The sequence below is a fragment of the Sebastes fasciatus genome, chromosome 10, assembly GCF_043250625.1.
Source record: "Sebastes fasciatus isolate fSebFas1 chromosome 10, fSebFas1.pri, whole genome shotgun sequence".
In the NCBI taxonomy this organism is placed as follows: Eukaryota; Metazoa; Chordata; class Actinopteri; order Perciformes; family Sebastidae; genus Sebastes; species Sebastes fasciatus.
Genome location: NC_133804.1, coordinates 26,306,004 through 26,326,124, shown reverse-complemented (window position 1 = coordinate 26,326,124; position 20,121 = coordinate 26,306,004). Strand labels below are relative to the sequence as shown.

The following is a 20,121-nucleotide window of genomic DNA, read 5'->3' as shown; positions in this document are numbered from 1 at the left end:
AGACAGCGTTAAGTGTAAGTGGATGCAATCTGATGAGGTAGACAGAGAGGGACGTGATTTTGTGTGTGGTGTGTGTGTGTGTGTGTGCACTCTATTTGAGGGAGGTGACTACCAATTTCAAGTTGCAGAGATGAAGTGGAGACAGTTTTGTCTGTAAATAAGAGGTCTCAAATCCATCTAGGCTCTTATTTATGCAAAGATATGAGCACTTAATGTTCTCATGGGCTCCAAGACAAAGACACCTGAACTAAAAACATCAACGGCACATCTGTACCGCAGCGTTAGGGCACGTAACCAGAGGGTATAATGTAATTACCAAACTAAATAATGGAAAACTGGATTAATAAATATGTCAAATAAAAACATATGTGAACAAACAGAAAATAGTGTTTATTTGCACAATTTAGTTGAACAATCTGAATGCGCCTATAATTACCAGAAACATATGGCAGCCTGTGGGGGGGTTACAAACTAGAAAGTCAGCTACATTTCAGTCATTTATATCCCTTTTTGCTTTGTACGAGAGGGAAAATAAAAGCTGTCTGAATCTGTGTGTACCAGCGTCACCGAGACAAATTCCCGCGCTGGACATTTATTGCACTCGGCGTTTAATGTAATTCTGGTGTTGATGTTTTTCATGTTTTTTTTTTCTAAAGCGGCAGACTGAAGGGGGGCTGAAGATGAAATGCTGTTGGACATGATTAGCAAACAGCGGACCAGTGTAAATGTCTGCTGGTTGACCGGCTAATTGATTACAGCCAGTGTGATGCAACAAGGCACATTACTATGCTAATCCAAGCCCAGCCCTAGTGATAGCAGTGTGGTGTGTGCTTTGAGTGAGAGAGAGAAGGGAAAAGAGACAATCAAGAAGAGTGTGAGACTGAGAGCAAATGAATGGCTGCGTGTCAGTGTGATCGCAGTGCGTTTGTGAGCACGCCTGTCTGTCCCATTGAGAAGCCCGGTACACAAAAGCAGCAGCCAGCCCGGCCTCCTCTGCTCTCACAACATTGCTTGTCATCAGGATGACATTTGAAAACATCCTCACAGAGGACAAAAGACTAAACAGAGAGTGGGTGGATTTGTCTATGGCTAAGCTCCAGCTGGAAGGGTGAGAGAGCACACTAGAAACAATGCGAATCGAAGCCCTCGGAATATGTAATCTGCCTATTAGCTGCTGTTCTGTGTTAGCATTAGCATTTCAAGGTGAGAGCCGGAATAATCAGGCTGCTTCAATCCGTGGCCAATAGAAAAAAGAAAAGAAAAAGAGGCTACAGATGTGGTGGGCGTGCTGTGGCTCGTCTTCACACTCGCCGCCGTCGCCGTCGCTTTCCTCCAGATCACCACCTGCCCTCGCAACGGGGGTGCCTGCTAGCAGGTGCTATTCTGGTAGAGTTAGCGCCGCACCCGTGTGGTGGTATTTCAGTGCCGGCAAGCTTTTCTGTGCCGTCCTGCCCACGGAGATCAGCGTGGTGCCATCTTGAGTCGCTCCCTCGGAGTGCTCGGATTGTTTGCACATGGAATATATTACTGTATATTTAACGGGTTTGATTAGGTTTGGTTTAAGGAGAGCTCAGCTCTTATGTGAATACAGATTTGGAGTCCAACTCTATGCTATGAGACAGTTTTTAATCTTCTGCGGTGACGTGTATTTTAGCTCCTGCAGGTTCAATGTGTAATGTGTAATGATTTATTTTAATATAACTATTTAGATCACTCCTCACTATCCATCATCTGTTCATGAAAGCTTTTTACATTTCCTGGCAAAACTCATCTGGACCAGATGCACTTCGTGTTGCCAGCAGTTTATACAGTAGCCTAGAATAAGAGGAAAATATTGCAGAACTCTGGATGGAATCACCACAGAAATGTGCGCTTGGCACTAAATATGTTGGCAAAATAAATGAGAAGGAAAACACACGAGAAGAAGAAGAAGAAAAAAAAAAAATACGTCTTGAGGATTACCACTTTGTCTACACCACCAACCACTTTGGCAGGTAACCAGCCATAACTGCGAGCTCCTTTCTATTCCCAAAGGCTAGTTGGCTGGTATCTTACACATGACTAATCAGTCCGTGTGCCATCCTGACACCGTGGCTGCTGTACAAAAAAAAAAAAGTTCAGTTTTTGTCCTCTGATGTGAAGCATGACTGTCTGACTCATGATTTACATGTGCATCCCACACAAGCAACACACACACACACAAAGAAAACCCTACTTGGATTACCTCTCCTATTCTTTTTTTCACCCCCGAGAACAATTCTAACACGTTTTCCATCAGGAAAATGTACTGTCGGTGGGACACCGTACCACATGATGATGTTAGAGCGGAGACATAATTTCATTTCACAAAAGGACTCCCTTGACACATGAATCCAACGAGGATTGACAGCACATTTATAACTGCAACGTGTGGCTAGGCAGGTCTTCAAAAGCCTCTGAAGATTCTGAAATGTCATAACGACTGTTCTGGCTGAATCTCATTGAATCTAAGTGGAGGAAAAAAAATGCCCAAGTGGGCTCTAAAGGACATACATATGTAAGAGCAGATGCCTTACCTGTATCTTATCCAGTGGAGCACTTATGGATCTTATAGCTCGCACCATAAAGGCGTCAAACATGCTAATTTCACACATACTGGAATAGTCTATTTTAAACAAAGGATTAAGTACTGCTCAAGTATAATTACCGTATATGTGCATTGGTCTCTTGAGGGACATGGCAATTCATTTTATAATGAAATTCAATGGAATATTTCTAATTGAAAAGATCTCACAAAACTAGTGTTTAGTAAGGGAAACCTGAGGGGCTTTATTAGCAGTACTCCACACACTTTAAAGATCTGGATGTCTGCACTTGAGAATAGCAACGAACAGCAAGCAGCATCACTGCTATGTTGCCAGCTAATTGAGCCCTTTAAATGGAGCCGTCTTTGTTAGAATAAAGCAGAACAAAGGCTGACGTCGAATCATTTCATAGAATTATCTCAAGTGTGAATCCTGCATTTCTCATGGTAACAGATAGCAGCACTTCTCTTGATCCACTGTTATAACATATAAATGTTCTATGCGATAATAATAATACTAATAATAATACTACTACTACTACTACTACTGCTAATAACAATAATATTAATAATAATTATAATAATAATAATACATTTTATTTATCTGAAAAATTATCTGAAGTGTATATCCTGCATTTCTCATGGTAACAGATACCATGACTTCTACTGATCCATTGTTATAACTTGTAAATGCTCTTCTTCTTCTTCTTCATAATATAAAAATAATAATAATAATAATAATAATAATAATAATAATAATAATAATAATGATAATAATAATAATAATACAATTATTATTAATAATAATACATTTTATTTTCATTACAAAGTACGTACTGTATTGCATGCAGTATGTATACATTTGGGACTTCGTCTTAACATTGCGCCTTGAACTTTGACCCTCTCGCTCATACAGTATATTGATCATATATAGGACATCCTGGTATTTTTTTGCATACTGCATTTGACATACTATGTATTGGGACATACTAAATCTGTTTCTGGCATACTGAATAGTATGGCAGTACAGGTATTGGAACACACAGTATTTATTTGTGTTCCTGTCTGTCTGTCTACAGCTAATCTCGCATACTGCTGGACCCATCAGCCTAATTTGTTTTGTGCTCATTTATGACTGTATGCTCAAGGACCTCTCATGGTTGCAGTGATTCACACTTTTTGAAAACATATTTTATTGACTGTTTCATACCGTCATTGAGTGCTGACTCCTCACTACTCTTAACCGGCTGGTAGGGGACGCAAGTGATCAACAACTGCTTCAGTTTGAACTCTTGTTTCTGCTACACATTACAAATTGTTCCTCTCTTGATTTGCACATCTAGAGAATTGCATGCATATATCAGGGTTTCTGTCAGTGTATTGCAAGCCCGCCAGCCCTAAGTTGACTCCCCGCCAGGCCTAAGCATTGGGGAATTATTTATTTTTAAGATTTTTTTTTTTTAAACTAAAACGTGTTATACGAACTCATTTGAGGAATAACTCAGTGTGTAGGTTGAGTGTCGGTGTGAGAGAGCGAGGGAGCGCGTGTGTGGTGGACTGACGAGTATAAAGTATAAATATATAAAGTCAGCATGAAGGTTATAGCTGTGAGCGTAGCAGTGCAGTGCGTGTACAGTTCAGGCTGTCGGTGAATAAATGCTACAACTCCTCAAGACACAAGCCAAGTTCCCGTGTCTTGCTTAGCATAGTCTGTTTACTGAAGAGGTTAGCCCAAGCCCCAAGGAAGTGGGCTGGGTTTTAATGCAATTTGTACATAGTGGCCAAATGGAGGTACTATAACATCTGTGTTTGTGACGTGATGCCATTGGGCCCAAAAACACTTTTTCCTGTTGACTTACATTGGAATGAGACATCTGTAACTCAGCAGATAATTTTTTTTAAGGTAAATCAACTTCCCAATATGAACACTTGAATAGACCTTATTTAAATCATTGGCTCCTAAACGTTTTAAAATGCACTAATAGCTAAATCCATAGTTATTTCCTTTCCTCCGTTCATGTGAATGAGACCTAGACCAAGGCTGGAGCGAGGGTTGGGAGGCGACGTTAAAGGAAACGTCACTGCGCCTGCTCTACGGGCCCAATGGATGCGGAAGATTGCCAGATGATCCGAGTACTATATCACTCGGCAGTCGGGCCATTTTGGCTTCATGCGCCACTGAGTAACTCATAGGAATGTATGGGAGCCTGCCTCCAACGCTGTTCTCTCTATACATCCATGGGTTTAACTCCAAAGTTAGCCACAGCTTTGGCTCAGGCTCGCTTAAGGTGGGCTGTTAATGCTATTGTCAATATGACAAGCCGCTCTTCTGAGTTTTGCTCAGCAACCCTCCCACGGAGCCGGTGCAGACAGCTGGATAAATCAAAATGAGAGTTTATCTGTTGCGTGATGCGTGCAAGTGAAAAACGTGTATGATGCACTTGCGGTCTAGACAATTGTGGTATATACAGTATTCATTCAATCCAACATTGCAGCAGTAGTTGTTGCAGACACACCTGGGGCAGATATGGACTCTACTGGGTTCACTTTTCTAGTTAGCTGGGCCCAAGTTGTAATACCGCTTGATGTTTATTTCCTTTTTATTTTCCCTAAGCTGTAAAAGAAAGGCTCCATTTGTGTGACACATATATTTGATCTTTTTAAACTGTGAGAGTAAATGAGCCAAAATGAAACTTGGTGTCTTAACACAGCTTTGGCAGCATGATCACAGTAAGATCGGTGACTTCGTTCACTCACCATAGAATAATGAGCAGTAGTTTCTGAGTGCAGCACTTCACTCATTTATTAGAACACTGAAAGCTATTCTCACTGAAAGCTAGTTGGTATGGAGTCAAATTAGCACACTCGTGCTTTGAAGACTAGCACTTTTATGGGAGGTTAGACACGCATAATTCATTGCTGCTAATTGCTGTAAAAGTAGCTAATGCTGTCAAATGAGTGCTTTATTTTCAAGGAGGTCATGTCATAGGAAATATATTAAACAAGATCATAACATTGTGATTCATATTTGACACTTTCTTTTAATCAGCTGTCTTGTACGGAATAATTTACGGTGTGCACATGTGACCACGTCTACTGTGCAGCATGAGAAATCAAATCCATGTCAATGTTGAGGATTCAAAAAGAGATCCCAGCTGTACCTGAGGCCACCTACTATGTGCTGCGCCAGGACTTTGCTGGCCTATAAACCCCCCGAGGGCATCGTAATAAATACTTTCTGGAGCTTCTGTTTACATTTCCCAACCTGGTGGTTTTCTTGACATCTGCAATTATGTGGTGAACCGGGTCTTCCCTTTTGGCCCTGTTGGTTCGCAGCAGCCCTCAGTTCCCACCCACCGACAAGCACTTGATTTAGAGTCCACTGTGGTGATAGTGATTTATGCCTCCGCTGATGATAGGTGTGCACATATTGTTTTGTCGATACGGCTAAGACAGCTCAAGGTCATTGTGCGGTTAGTATTCAATCACTGCATCTTCCCCAGAAAGTGAAACTGCCACTACATATCCCAATTGATTCAGTCAGATCATAAGAGGCTGCTGCTCCACAGACGACGATTCAAAGTTTACATTCATCTAAGCCTCGGAAAGGGTACGCTGTGCCAGGGTAATATCAGGCTAGAATGCAATCATCTACTCGAGGCCATTTCTGAGTCACGGCGCAATGTACCACACTTCATTAGCCAGGATAGTTTGAGCTCACTGATTAAGAGAGATGTAACTGATGTTTCAGGAGGAAAACTTGGCAGTGGCTCTTGTGACAAAGTAGTATCTTGCACAGCAATTTTTGACATAACACACAATCCCCCTACCAAGTTCCTTGTTAAGATATAGGCTCTCTGATTTGAACTGCCAAGCTCTCTGGTATTCCCATAGTTCACTCTAATCATGCACTCTGCTTCGGAGTGTGGGTCTATCTAATCTAGTAATCAGCCCTTAATTAAGGTGTGGGTGCACACAAAAAGCAAAAAGACAATGAACACTTGACAACATTATTCTCAACAGAGGAGAAAACATGTGTCATGTTTATCAAACTCAGCAGGAATCGTATTATGCCACGCACAATTTGTGGCAGGATAATTTATCCTGATGAGGTGTAGTCCTTAAAAATAGGATTAAAGGTGCAGTGTGTAGGATTTGGCGACATCTAGCGGTGAGGTTGCAGATTGCAACCAACTGAAACTTCTCCTGTGTGCCAAATGTGAAGGAGAACTACAGTGGACAACGCAAAAAACGGGAATGGCCCTATCTAGAGTTAGTGTTTGGTTTGTCCGTTCTGGGCTACTGTAGAAACATGGCAACCAGCTCCGTGAAGAGGACCTGCTCCATATGTGTTGTGTCTAGAGGGTAACACGCAAATTGTGAAAACTCTCGCGAAATGGTTAAGGTTTGGCATTGACCTCAAATGGTTAAGGTTAGGATAGGCCTTTGGGCAGCGAATCTGCAAGTTTTTTGCATTTGCAACTCAACACAACCCTATATGTAGATAAAAAACGGTTCATTCTAAGGCCAGGGTGTCAAACATACGGCCTGAGGGCCAGAACTGGCCTGCCAAAGGGTCCAATCCAGCCAACTGGATGACTTTGCAAAGTGAAAATGAATGTGAAGTCATAAATTCAAATCCAATAAAATGCACTGCTATTTCTATTTTTCCACTGGCGGTCGCGCTGTTCTTATATAAGTAGCAGGCCCTATGCTGGATACGCCATTAGATTCTATGTACTTACGTACTGGCTACGTGACACAACACTGTCAAGTGTAGGCTACTGTTCATGCAGGAGCAGCCGGTGGAAAATGTCTTTGTCAAAAAAGGAGAAAGATGTACACACGGTGTCGGGTTTTCCAAGAAAAACAGACTAGTTCCTATTTCTTCACAGAGGGAAAAGCCAGTGTGCTTGGTGTGTTCACAGCACCTTTCAGTGCTCAAGGAATATAATATTCAGCGCCACTATCAGTCTCATCATGGCAAAAAAAATACAAGAACTTGCCAGGACAACTGAGAACAGAGGATAAATGAATTGTTCGTGTTTAGTCACAGCCAAGAGATAAGCGAGACATCTCAGGTTGTTCATTATCTATTTTGAAAATGGATTGTTCATTAACTGTGAACGTTTTCACAATATACTTGTCCTTCTTTACACTAAAAGAGGGGGAAAAATTAACTAACTAAAATGAGTTTGACACCCCTGTTCTAAGGTGACAAAAGCAAAATGCTTCTTATTTTCAGGTGATTATACATTAAAGAAAACATACTTGTTAATATTATATTCCATTTCTGTCATTAAACCCCCATAAATGCTACATAACTGTTCCTTTAAACTTAAATATCTAAAATCCTAAAAAAATTATTATCCACCGATTTTTGGAGGAGTAGCATTAAAAACATAAATGAAATTATCTGGTGTTAAGAATTATTGTTTTTTGTATATTTCTTTTTCGCCATTTAATCATTGCCAGTTCCCAGTGTGTGCCACAGTACCGGTTATTGCCAGTTGTCTTGGGGAGGATGTAGATTATCACATGACTCATAGTTCACAGCACTCCTCTTCAGCATACAGCAAGAAATGTCACTGCTATGCTCGAGTTTAACATGTGCTACTGAACTTCATCCTACCAAGATGGGCGATACTTATTATGTGCTTTCCTGAAACCTTTGCACCACATACAAATGATAAAGATGTGGTGGAGACACAAAAGCATTAATAGAAAGCAGGTAGCTGGTAAAAAAACAAACAAACAGCTGGTTCAATCACGACTGGGTGAGTCACTGTTAACCCTGACTAGGAGTTTTATGGATAAGGGCCAATATCTGAAAAAAAAACACATCAAACACGCCAGGGAATAAAGCAGATAGTGCCAGTAAATTTGGGGAAGCCAAATGAGACAAACAAGCGACCAAATTAAATGAGTGATATAGAGTTCCAACTACTGTTTCTGTCCTTGATTTTTTAAATTTAAAATTAAAATTCATGACAGGTCTTGGAGCACACTTCAAACGTTGGAACATTACACTGAAGCTGAACTGAGATTAAACTAAACAGCAGCTCATTTATTTCACACTTATTTCTCAGCCAGTGAAAGTGGCTCCATGATACCACCTGGAGCTGAATGTCCCAGCTCTGTTGTAAGTCATTGTGGGTCACTCACCTGCTCTCCAGGGCCACATTGCTGCCCAGGACCCAGCTGTCCTGCAGCTGGACGCATTCCGCCGTACTCTGCAAGTCGGTCGCCAGGCCGGCTGATGGCGGCGGGCTCGGGCTCCTCTGATTGGCCAGTGAGCTGCGGCTCAGGGACGTGATGGACGGATGCTGCCTTTGTGGGGGCGGGGCTGGTGGGAGAGGAGGCGGGCCTTGCTGACTGGATAGGTGGTCACCTTGAGTGAAGCAGAGGGAGCGAGACATCAGTTTGTGTTGTTCAAGTAATTTGTTTTGTCGATTCAAATTACACCCAATAGATTGGCTAACTGAGAGACAGCAGCAGATGGGTAAGAGTATGCATCTTGCCTTGTAAGATATGACAGCATAGCCACCTAACAGACCCAGAAAAGTAAATACAACCAAGAGCAAGACATTAAAATGAGATGCAACCACTGCAAAAAAGAAGGGAAATAAGAGCCCCTTTTATGGCGACACACATAATAATTGTCGCAAAACGCCACACGGCTGACAGTTGGGTTCCCTTAAACAGAAGGTCACTTAGAGAGGCAGCTGTTCTTTTATGGGCGCTTAACGCAATGTTTCACGTTTGATTACAGCCAGAGAAGACTCTCAAATAACTAATGACCAGAACATCCATTAGAGCTCTGAGAGAACAGGTTTTCCAATTTCACACAAAGCTGTGTAATTGGCCCCCAGAATGGCATGTGGTGATTATCTATCCATCTTCCCTGTTTAAAAGGTAAAAACCCACAGTGCTGACAATTCTGATTTGCTCCAATGAGCCCCAAATGGGTATCGTCTTTCTTGCCTTACAGAGGCTTGGTGGAGATTGAGAAAGCTGGGAGTTGTGTCTTTTAGGAGCTGTTGTTTTTGCATTGACAGCATGCTTATTTTTTATTTTTTTTTAGAAAGCCTAAAGGAGTTAAATTCAGAGCATACAACCGCATGTCAGTTCTGGTGCATGATTTAACCTTTGCCTTTCTCAGCCATGCATAACGACCTTGTGGACTTTCAGCCATGGATCAAAATCTGCTCGGTGCTATTGACTGTAGCTCGACGGAACAGCTTCATTCAAAGGACACTAGTCGTTGTTTTGAAAGGAGCCTTTAATAACCGTGCAATTTTTGTCCTTGTCCTTATGTGCTTCATCTTTTCACCGTGTCCTTCTATGCATAAAATAAGCCATTCAATGCAGACAAATGAGCCTTGTATTTGGTTCCAAAGTGCAAATAGGAAACATGTATGCCATTCAGAGCTATAGCAAATCATTTCCACCGCTTTGAGGTAAAAACCTTTCGGCTACTGTGCAAGCAGGCTATTGCTACGACTGAAGATTATTTCTCTCATATTCAAAGGGAGGAATACATCAGAAATATAGTGTAAGGAAAAGTGTAAAAAGAATGACTACCGAGAGTAAAACTCCACGAGTTAATTGCACAGACAGTTGCAGCTGTAATAAAGTTTAGCAGGGGCAGGTTGTACCAATCATTTTTGTGACTGATTACTTGGATTTATTTAATTTTTTTTTTATAATAGAATACATTTTTAGAACATCCGTTTCATCTGTATAGAAATAGACAGATAGGCAGATAAACAGGCAGACAGACGAATGATGAAAGATGAAGGGTGTGAAGCAGAATCAGGAGTGACACGAGTGCACAGCGCCGGTGCAGAAGGCCAATCTAAGATTAATTAATACCCGATTAGTCTTTGATCAAACCAAATCAGATATGATTCCCTCATCAAACCACATCACCTTGTTCAAAGTCAGCTCTGAATCCTAACACATGAATTACCAGCGGTATCTGCATTTGAAAAATTTAAGGCCGCCATGACTTAGCGATGATGAATACAAGACATCCCACTCATCTCCTGGGCTAGACTGTGAGCCCCATTAGAAAAGTGCTAAGTAGGCTAATAGAAATGTGGATCATCCACCAACGCTGGCTGGTTTGACGTCACCTCTGGGCCTTATATTCCACTGTATGAGCCCACAACAGCCGCCAGCTCCACTTCACTTTCAAGCAGAAGCATTTTTCATATAATCAGCACACACTATGGTGCAACGGCACAATGTCATGGGGGGAGGGGGGGAAAGGAAGCAGAGGGGACAATCAGATGGGCTGTGAAAAACAGAAAATGATCCAACATGGTGGTAAGAGGAGTGTTGATGGGCAGAGAGGATTATTTTTAGAAGTCAATTTTCTTTATCATCACAAAGGACTAAAAAAAAAAAAACACTTTCTATGACGCTCATGTCTATAGAGCATTATAAACATACATATTATAATCTGCTTATCGCACTGTATAAGCATAGTTAAAGGCACTCATAAATGTCCATCAGGCTTTATAACAATAAGCATTAAAATAACATTATAGAGCCTTTTATAATGACTTATGAGGCCGAGTATCATATTATTTCTTAATTACTGGTCATTCACTGCCCTTTTTTTTCTTGCAAGGATCAAAGTGTAGTATAATTCCCATATAGTTGTAATATATTCTAATCTTTTTATAATGCATTATAATCACTATTATAATGCATTGTAATGTGATTATACGTTACTCTAACTGGTCATTGTTTTCTTTAAGTATGTATATATGAAGGTAATGTATGTAAATATTACACATATATATATATATATATATATATATATATATATATCATTAAATCTATGCAAGAACATTACATAACCTAGATGTTATAGTAACTTACAATCATATTTGAATGCCTTATAACAGTGATTAATCGCAATTTTATCACATATTTTTTTCTGTTCAAAATGTACCTTACAGTGGCAGTAGGCAGTATATTTTTGGCATCACTGGGCACAAATTCCATAATAATCTTTCAGCATATTGTATTTCAAGTCTTCTGAGCGATAACTAAACTTCTGCACCTCCTCATGGCTCTGTTTTCAGGCTTTAAAAAATCTAGCCCATGATGGGAGACTTTGACCAATCACAGGTCATTTCATTGAGAGAGCGTTCCTATTGGCTGTGCTCCGATCATGTGACCGGTTCTTGGCGTTCCTTCACCAGATTTCACAATGGCGGCGGTGTCACAAACTTTCTCATTTTACAGCTAAACCGTGCACTACAAGATGATTCTGAAAACATTTGAAGAGAGAAATAGGCATTACAGTAACATAATATTGATTCATATTTTGATCAGCGCGGCCTAGTTTGATAATTTGGTTGGAGTTTGCGAGTGATTGACATCCGGCTCTCATAGACAGCAGCTGGACAGCAGACCTCAGATCAGCTCTTACTGCTTGTTTTCCTCTGGTCTGTGAAATCTTGCAGATGCCGTAAGGAGCACCGGAGGACACCGGAGGACACAGAGGACACAGAGGCACATTATTTTTTTCAGGTTACCCGTTGTTTCATGTACTACTGTCACGATATAGCGACCATTTTTATAAAAATAACTTTTTAAAATCATATTTGCTCCAATGTCACCTACTTCAGCTTTAAAGGGAGATTTGTCAAGTATTTAATACTCTTATCAACTTTGGAGTGGGCAAATATGCTGCTTTATGCAAATGTATGTATATATTTATTATTGGAAATCATTAACAAAACAAAACAATGACAAATATTGTCCAGAAACCCCCTACAGGTAATTTATGATTATACAGTGCTACTGTGTACTGTAAACAAATTATAGGTATGTTTATAATGCATTATTGACATGGGCGTCATAGTGTTGCTGAAATCTTAATGCTCATATCAGGTAATTTAATGAAATAAGATTTCAGCTGAAATAACAGCAGCATCCTCCTGAAAACACAACAAAGACCCCTCTTTTGTAAAATACATAAAACCAGCTGTCTTTGTTCTCCTGTACAAACACCATCTCATTATCATGCCCACATATGACACAGTCGATCCCAGTAAACAATCCACCTTCCCTTTATGCATTACAAATAAAGATACACGACAGATATTGCACAAATCGGTATCCATTTATCTTCATGTCTACATATTGATCCATCGGCATATAGCGCGAGCCAACATCTTGATTGTCCTTGTTTAGTTTGCAGGCTGTCCTGCTGCTGCACCGCTTGTATTGGGAGTCTGAAAACGCAGCATAGTGTACAGTAGCTTCATACACATAAAAATACATGCGGTGCAGGTGCATTACGGTTGATGGGAATAGTGCCGGCACAGCAAGCACAGAGATGAGTTTCAACAAGTCCAAACACTCTCACTATCACGACTTTATGGTCGATCTTGAATCAATTTCTGACGAATTGACGTGTTAAAAGGCATGTCTGAACCGAACTGTAACAGGAAATGAACCGTGCTTTTTTTAGGTGACAGCAGATGCTGAGCATAACACAAAACACAAAATCCCAAAAACCTTCAAAGGCGTAGGATTTGACATGCAGCAAATCGGACTGCATAATCCCACAATGAACTACGGGAACATAAAACCCCATGAACTGAATTAAACCTACTGTGCGCATACTTTGCAAAAAGCACACAAAGCTTTTGGGTAGAGATAAGGTCTTCCACTCGAATTGCTGCGTTTGAGTTAGCCCTAAAAGGATGAAGTGAAACGGTGATACAGTTCTGGTTCTGAGTGAAGTTAAAGAAGCAAAACAAAAGCACACACTAAAATACAAGTGTGAGAGTACAATGTTTTAACACGGAGAGAATGTACAGTTGGTCTGAAAAAAAAGTGAGAAAAACATGAATCTAAAGAAATAATTTCTTTAGAAGCTTAAAGGTGCAGACAGCAACACGGTTGCTATGCTACAGTGGATTGTCCCTCTTTGACCATGCAAGAAGCTGCTGTTTGAATATTTTCAAATGGGCAAATAAAACATATTATTGTTTTTTTTACTCTTATATAAATATGGCCACATTTAGCAATTGGACTAGATCCGTCGTATCATACTGAAGAAGAATTGAGAATTGATGAGAATTGATCTAAAATGGCTTCGTTCACCTTTCGGTTCAACAAATACACCTACTCACAGACTTTTATATAGGAGCACATATAAAAGTCTGAAGTGTAACTACACTGGTCATTTAAACCTTTGAGTTATTACTGAACACCAAGTTGTGCCCTTTTAAATATTTAGATCTGAAACCTGAGTCCTTGTGGATTTTTGAGTGATTAATTATGCAAGCATTTTCTTTCCCAGTTTAAAGATGCTCTCATCCCCTTAATCTTTATTTCTATGAGGTCAAGTCAACATCAAATGGTGCAATAGTTGCTTTTTAAAAAAAGGGAGACTTGTTTACGATTTATCTGCGTAACCAATCAAGTAAGTGTTGACTTCACAAGTCGGAATTTTTATATTATAATTACCATTTTAATTGCATGCTTTTTTTTTTTTTTAAAGTATGAACCCTTTGTGTTCAATTTACCCTGCACACACTTGAGCCCCTTTCCCATTGGACAAAAAATCCACTAACATCTGGCTTTTGTCTTCAGCGGGAAAGGTTCATTCCGGGAACAAATAGTCACAGGTATTAATCTGCTCCAGTTCCGGTTTGCAGTGATGGAAACACCTGGCTGGACATGCTAATTTTCTGAATATATAATAAACAAAATCAACAGAGATTTGGACAATTATCATAATTTATTAATGTACAAAACATACAATTAATATGCTCTCCTCAAAGCCACCAGACTCCAGTCAGACAACAGTCATTTTACATCGCGGATCGTCGCAAAACACACTTCAACAGACACTAGAGCTGTCCCGAATACGATTTATTGGTCTTCGAAGCTTCGGTGAGAAATATTCGAAGGTATTCGAAGCTTCGGGACAGCGCCGCTGCCACACTACTGTACACACACGCACATGTACACACAACAAACAGCGATATCCGTCTGAGAATAACTAATAATAATAATTAGTGTTGATTATGAATAATGAATAACATTGTGGGATTATTCCTTAATTCATGAGCTAATTATAAAAACAATAAATGAAGCATTCAAATACTGATTTGAAGGTCGATTACCATGGCAACGGTCGAAGCATCCGGGTCAGTCCTAACAGAAACAAAATAAAAGTCATCAAAACCATCTGTGTTATACTTTCCACTGTTCCAACAATCACCAACTGTGGTTTGAGAGTTTGAAAGAGAGAGTAAACAAGTAACAGATTTAAAAAAGAGATAACCAACGTAACATTTTCACTGTTTACTAACCCTGCTTCCGGTTCTGGCTGGTGCGTCTGTGACATTGAACGCGACACAGCAGGTTAAAAAACAGAAAGGCCAGTGCAATGGCACGGCATACTTGCAATGGGAAATTAGTATATAGCCTATTTTTAGCATGTTTTCCCGTGTTTAAAGAACCTGCATATATGCGCTGATTTGGGCTGGAAAAGGCTAGACAGTAGGTGTCAGTAGAGTGATAACCTCAATCTATGTGAGCAAAATATAGCAGCAGCAGCAGTGCACTGGTCCAGTGTGCATTCTGTGTGTGCTTCACTGGCAGAGTTGGGGGTTTGAAAGCCACGGGGGCCAACCATGCTAAAATATGGGCTTTTGGCACCGTAGCACTTTGAATTAGATTATCCACTGCCTCGCATATGTTGAATTGTGTATTTTAAAAAAGAATAAGCGCGCTAAACAATGAGGCTCTAAGAAAGCTTGGCATTGTCTTCCATCAGGACACACAGGGAATTAAGCTGGCCTTTAAAGTGCAGGCTCACTGACTGAGGAGGCAGATGAAACAGCTGTGTGGTTTATGAGGTTTTGCTTTGAAATCAGATCAAGACGGATGCCTCCTTTGCATAATTCCTCAACGTCAGCTTATCATCATCTCCATCAGCAACATGCTTTAAAAAGAGGACCTTTGTGATTAATACTGCATGCCAGCGCTGAAATGACAGACTCATTCGCTTCTTAATGATGCTTGCAATATCTATCAAACGGTGTTTTATGAAGCATTGGTATTTTTACAGAAACACCTCCCTGGAGTAGATCTTTGTTTTAGTTGCTATTAATACTCTGTTTTTAGAGGTTTTTAATCTGGATAGACTAGGGCTGTCATAGTTAACCCGATAATAATGTGTTAACGCAAATTCATTTTAACGCTACTAATTTCGCATTAACGCAATTTGCGATTTTTAGGTTATTTTGTCTCACTCTTAAAGCTAGAGTGAAGATACTGGCATCATATGAAACTAGAAAACTGAAGGAATCCATTGGTACCAACCATGTCTAGTGAAGGAGGCTCAATAACGCTCCAAACTTGCACTACATTTTGGTGAAAAAAAACTGGCATGGTCATTTTGAAAGGGGTTCCATGACCTCTGACCTCATATATGTGAATGAAAATAGGTTCTATGTGTACCCACGAGTCTCCCCTTTACAGACATGCCTACTTTATGATAATCTCATGCAGTTTGGGGCAAGTCATAGTCAAGTCAGCACACTGACACACTGACAGCTGTTGTTGCCTGTTGGCTGCAGTTTGCCATGTTATGAATTAAGCATATTTTTTATGCTAAATGCAGTACCTGTGAGGGTTTCTGGACAATATTTGTTGTTGTTAATTGATTTCCAATTATACATGTATACATACATTTGAATAAAGAAAGCATATTTGTCCACTCCCATGTTGATTAGAGTATTAAACACTTGATAAATCTCACTTTAAAGTACATTTTGAACAGATAAAAATGTGCAATTAATTTGCAATTAATCACAATTAACTACTTTAATCGATTGACAGCCCTTGAATAGACTCATTACACAGCCTTTACAAGAGAAAAGTGCATTGGGGCTGCATTAGTGAACCAAAAAGGAGTAGGCAAATACCCACAAAGTGCAGTTTCCTCAGAAAACTGTTTTTCTGATATAGTAAACACTAAAATTGTTTGGGTTTGTCCATTACTAGAATTCAGTCCATTATAAATAACCGTGTCAGAGGCTATCAGCGTCTGCAAGATGAGTTCACATTTCACCACATTTTTCTTGAACTTTTTGATGCCACTACTTGATACTCGGATGTTTTGGCCTATTAGGATTCTATGATGTTCACTCCTTTGAAAATATCTTCTTTTTTTTTTTGTATGTGTGTGTGTATGTGTGATGAAAGCATTGACAAGCCTTGAGTACTGCGCACAATGTTCCAACACTGAGTCGGGACACAATTAAAAGCCGTTTTGCACTCACTAAGCTTAGCAAGCTTGGTGAAAGCCTTTTCATATTCATTGTGTAAGCAACGCAAAAGGCCTTGTGCCATTTTACTCTCCATTAAGAGACTGATTCAACTGCTAATGGAATTGAAAGGGCATTTGCTTTGACTGGCTTGCCCTTCACCAATAGGAAAATTGCTGCATGTGTGCATCACAAGAATTCCATCAAAATAGATCACAGAACTCATAGAGGCCATAGCTTTTCAATTACAGCTTATGGTCTTTATTTTTTTTTTATTGAAGAATATTCATAATAACATTAAGAAATGCTGCAGCTCCGCTCTGCAAAGTTTGAATTTCAGAAAACAAAAAGAGAGACCTCTAGAAAAAAACCTCTGTTTGATTTTATAGGAAATGAATAATGGATGAATTCCATGGTAAAACATGCCATTTGGACCAGGTTGGATGTTTATATATGTCAAATCAATAAATTCATTCTCATCAACGCCCGGCTTTCTATTCACCTCGGCACAGCTGTGGCGCCTGGTTGAAGCGGTGGCAGTATTCTTTAGTAGGAAAAAGGAGGCAGCAGCTTCTCATTGGGAAGCCCTGGTGGTGGGATAAGGGGGTGGTGTTTAATCTGGGGGGCTGGAATTCAGGACCATTTGAACAACCTTGCCCTTGGTGAGTTTTGGGGATTTACTCTGCAAAGAGAGTTGGCAATTTTCAGTAGCTTGGGGTTTGGAGAAAAAAAAAAAAAGAAGAAAAAAAGAAGAAGTTGAATTCCATCATATTTCCTGCCACAGTACCTTCCCTGCTCTCGCAGCCTTGCCCACTCTTCTCCTGACTCTCTATCTGATCAAAGACAGAAATTTCTTTTAAGCTCTTTCCCTGCAGGGGAACCAGGATGTAACCAATATTTCAAGGATTACATAATCATTGCATTATAGAAAGAGAAATCATTCCATTTACCCATACATAATGTGCTCCTAACTCTGTCATGTAGCGGGCATTCTTCAACTCACGACTGATGCAAAAGCTAGACTGCCATTCATCTAAAATGTATGATTTGCAAATACACTTGCAAAGTAGAACCCACCGAAGATGCGCCGTGAATGTAAGCAGATTCTCGTCGTTGTTTGTCCACCCCTCTCTCCCTCTCTCTCTCTCTCTCTCTCGCTCTCTCTCTCTCCCCCAGACATTGCTACAGATGGCAGATCATCATACAGATGATGACTGCTTAGCAGTTCTTCCTGACAGCTCTCCGATTACATAGCAATTACACTCCTTCTCAAAAGCTGCTTTGACAATTAGCCTGCTGACAAAACACTTTGTTGTATTTATTCATGTATGGACAGTTTTGGCTTCCTTGTTTGTCCAGAGAGACTGTGTTCACACCTAGGTAAAAATCCTACTGTCTCCAATTTTTGGCGCAGGCAGCGTGGTTTCTACTGTTCAGTATACTGACAACACATGTGCAGCTACATTTTCTTAAACCTGGCACATTCCACAGGGACGTGTGCCAGTATTCACTTTTGTGAAAAAAACATTTATACTTGTTTTGTGTTCAACACAGCTGTTAACTTCACCAAACAGTCAATTTTCTATACAGATTAGCATGCATTGATTTTGAACATGTAATTATATTGTTCCTCATTGTCCAAAGTAGATTTTCACCATTTGGTAACCAAAGCCTTAAAGGGGACATGTCATGAAAAACTCACTTTTTACCAACCCACAAACTGTGAAATAAGACATACCCAGTCAGTTTATGCGAGCTACCGCACACAGCTTAAGAACTACCTTTGCAAAGGTGTGCCATATTTTTACCGCAAGCCAATCAGAGCAGACTGGGCTTTTTCGGGAAGGGGTCTTAAAGAGACAGGCGCTAAAACCAGCCCAGTTTCACGGAAAAGTGTTGAATAGACCCGCCTGTCCACCGGAAGAAAGTGTGTCACGGTCACATTTTTGGATACAGGTATATTCAGACAGACAGTATCTAAAAAATAATGTGTTTTTTTAATATTTGAGCATGTAAACATGTTCTATAGTAGAAACCCAAAATACACATATGAACCTGGAAATGAGCATGATACGTCCCGTTTAAAAGTGCCAGTCTACAAATGTATAATGTTCATGACTACATAATGACAACAAGTTATCACATTCATTGCACATACTCATCTGACCTATTGCTAATATACCCTTTAAGAATATACCGCATTAGTACCATACCGTAGCGACTGTCAAGCAGCTCCATTTCCAAGCATACTGAGAAACTAATGAACCTACCGAGCCTCCAGTCTATGGCATAAATTTGCAATCCCAGTCTGCAGTCCCTATTGCAACCCTCGTGTCGGCAACAAATTCTTGGCCTGCCAGGTTGTTTGCACCTTTGAAGTGCTGTTACAATCGCAATAACAGCAGCAACCTGCCACTTCCTGTCACTGCATCATCCGTTTTGATCCGAGAAAAAAACGCAGTGGTCTACAAACTGTATAATATAAACAAATCACCAACAAGGAAGAAGGAAATGGAGACACTGGAGAGACATGCTCTCATCCCAATGTGTCTCTGCTCAGCACTTTGTTGCGAATCTGTTTTGAAAGGTTGTTTTGGCGTTCTTTTAAAAAGAAGCTGCCAGTTTCAATCTTCCTCCTGTGCGTGTTTGAACTGAACTGGCCTTCAGAGTAGTCATTCACTCCACCTAAATTGCTGTTGTGGCGTGAATGGCTAGTGCCGTCAGTAACAGCCGGTAGTTGGGAGAGTGGCAACGCGAAACCTTGGTTAGGTTGATCCCGGCCACCTCTGGGAAGCTTTTGAACATTCAGAAGCTCGCCGAAGGATTTTTAGCTCTTTATTTCCAAGAAACAACAACAAAACACTGTTATCCAGTGTTCCTGAACCAATAGTCACTTCTCTGACTAAAGCCATATAGATTTGAATTAGTAATTGCACTAGAAATGTTGTGCACATCATCCCAGGGGTTATAGAAATGTGACGTGTTCTTGGGAGAACTATTCATGTGCCTCCCCATTCATTTACAGCTCGCTTCCCCAATCACTTGAGAAAATGGTTGCAGTAAAAAAAACAAACCACTCATGGTTGTAGTGGCTCAGTCTTTTCCAATGGCTGCTATAATTGCATTTCCTGTGCAAATTTGTGGGGAAACCAGACAAAGGAAGCAGTATCCATCTAAAAATGGGAAAGCCTATCTTTTCCTGATTAATTGTTGGCATATTGTTCTCAACTGGATGCACTCCACTTG

General features: G+C 40.3%; 1 protein-coding gene across 7 annotated transcripts in view; it reads right to left on the bottom strand.

Moving 5' to 3' along the window:
• Positions 1-20,121, bottom strand: part of LOC141775629 (teneurin-3) — a 176,060-nt gene that overhangs the window by 94,326 nt on the left and 61,613 nt on the right. For all 7 annotated transcript variants that reach the window (XM_074649193.1, XM_074649194.1, XM_074649195.1 and 4 more), the window contains one exon: positions 8,729-8,954. In XM_074649193.1, the coding sequence (XP_074505294.1) occupies positions 8,729-8,954 (226 nt within the window). The remainder of the gene's footprint in view (positions 1-8,728; positions 8,955-20,121) is intronic.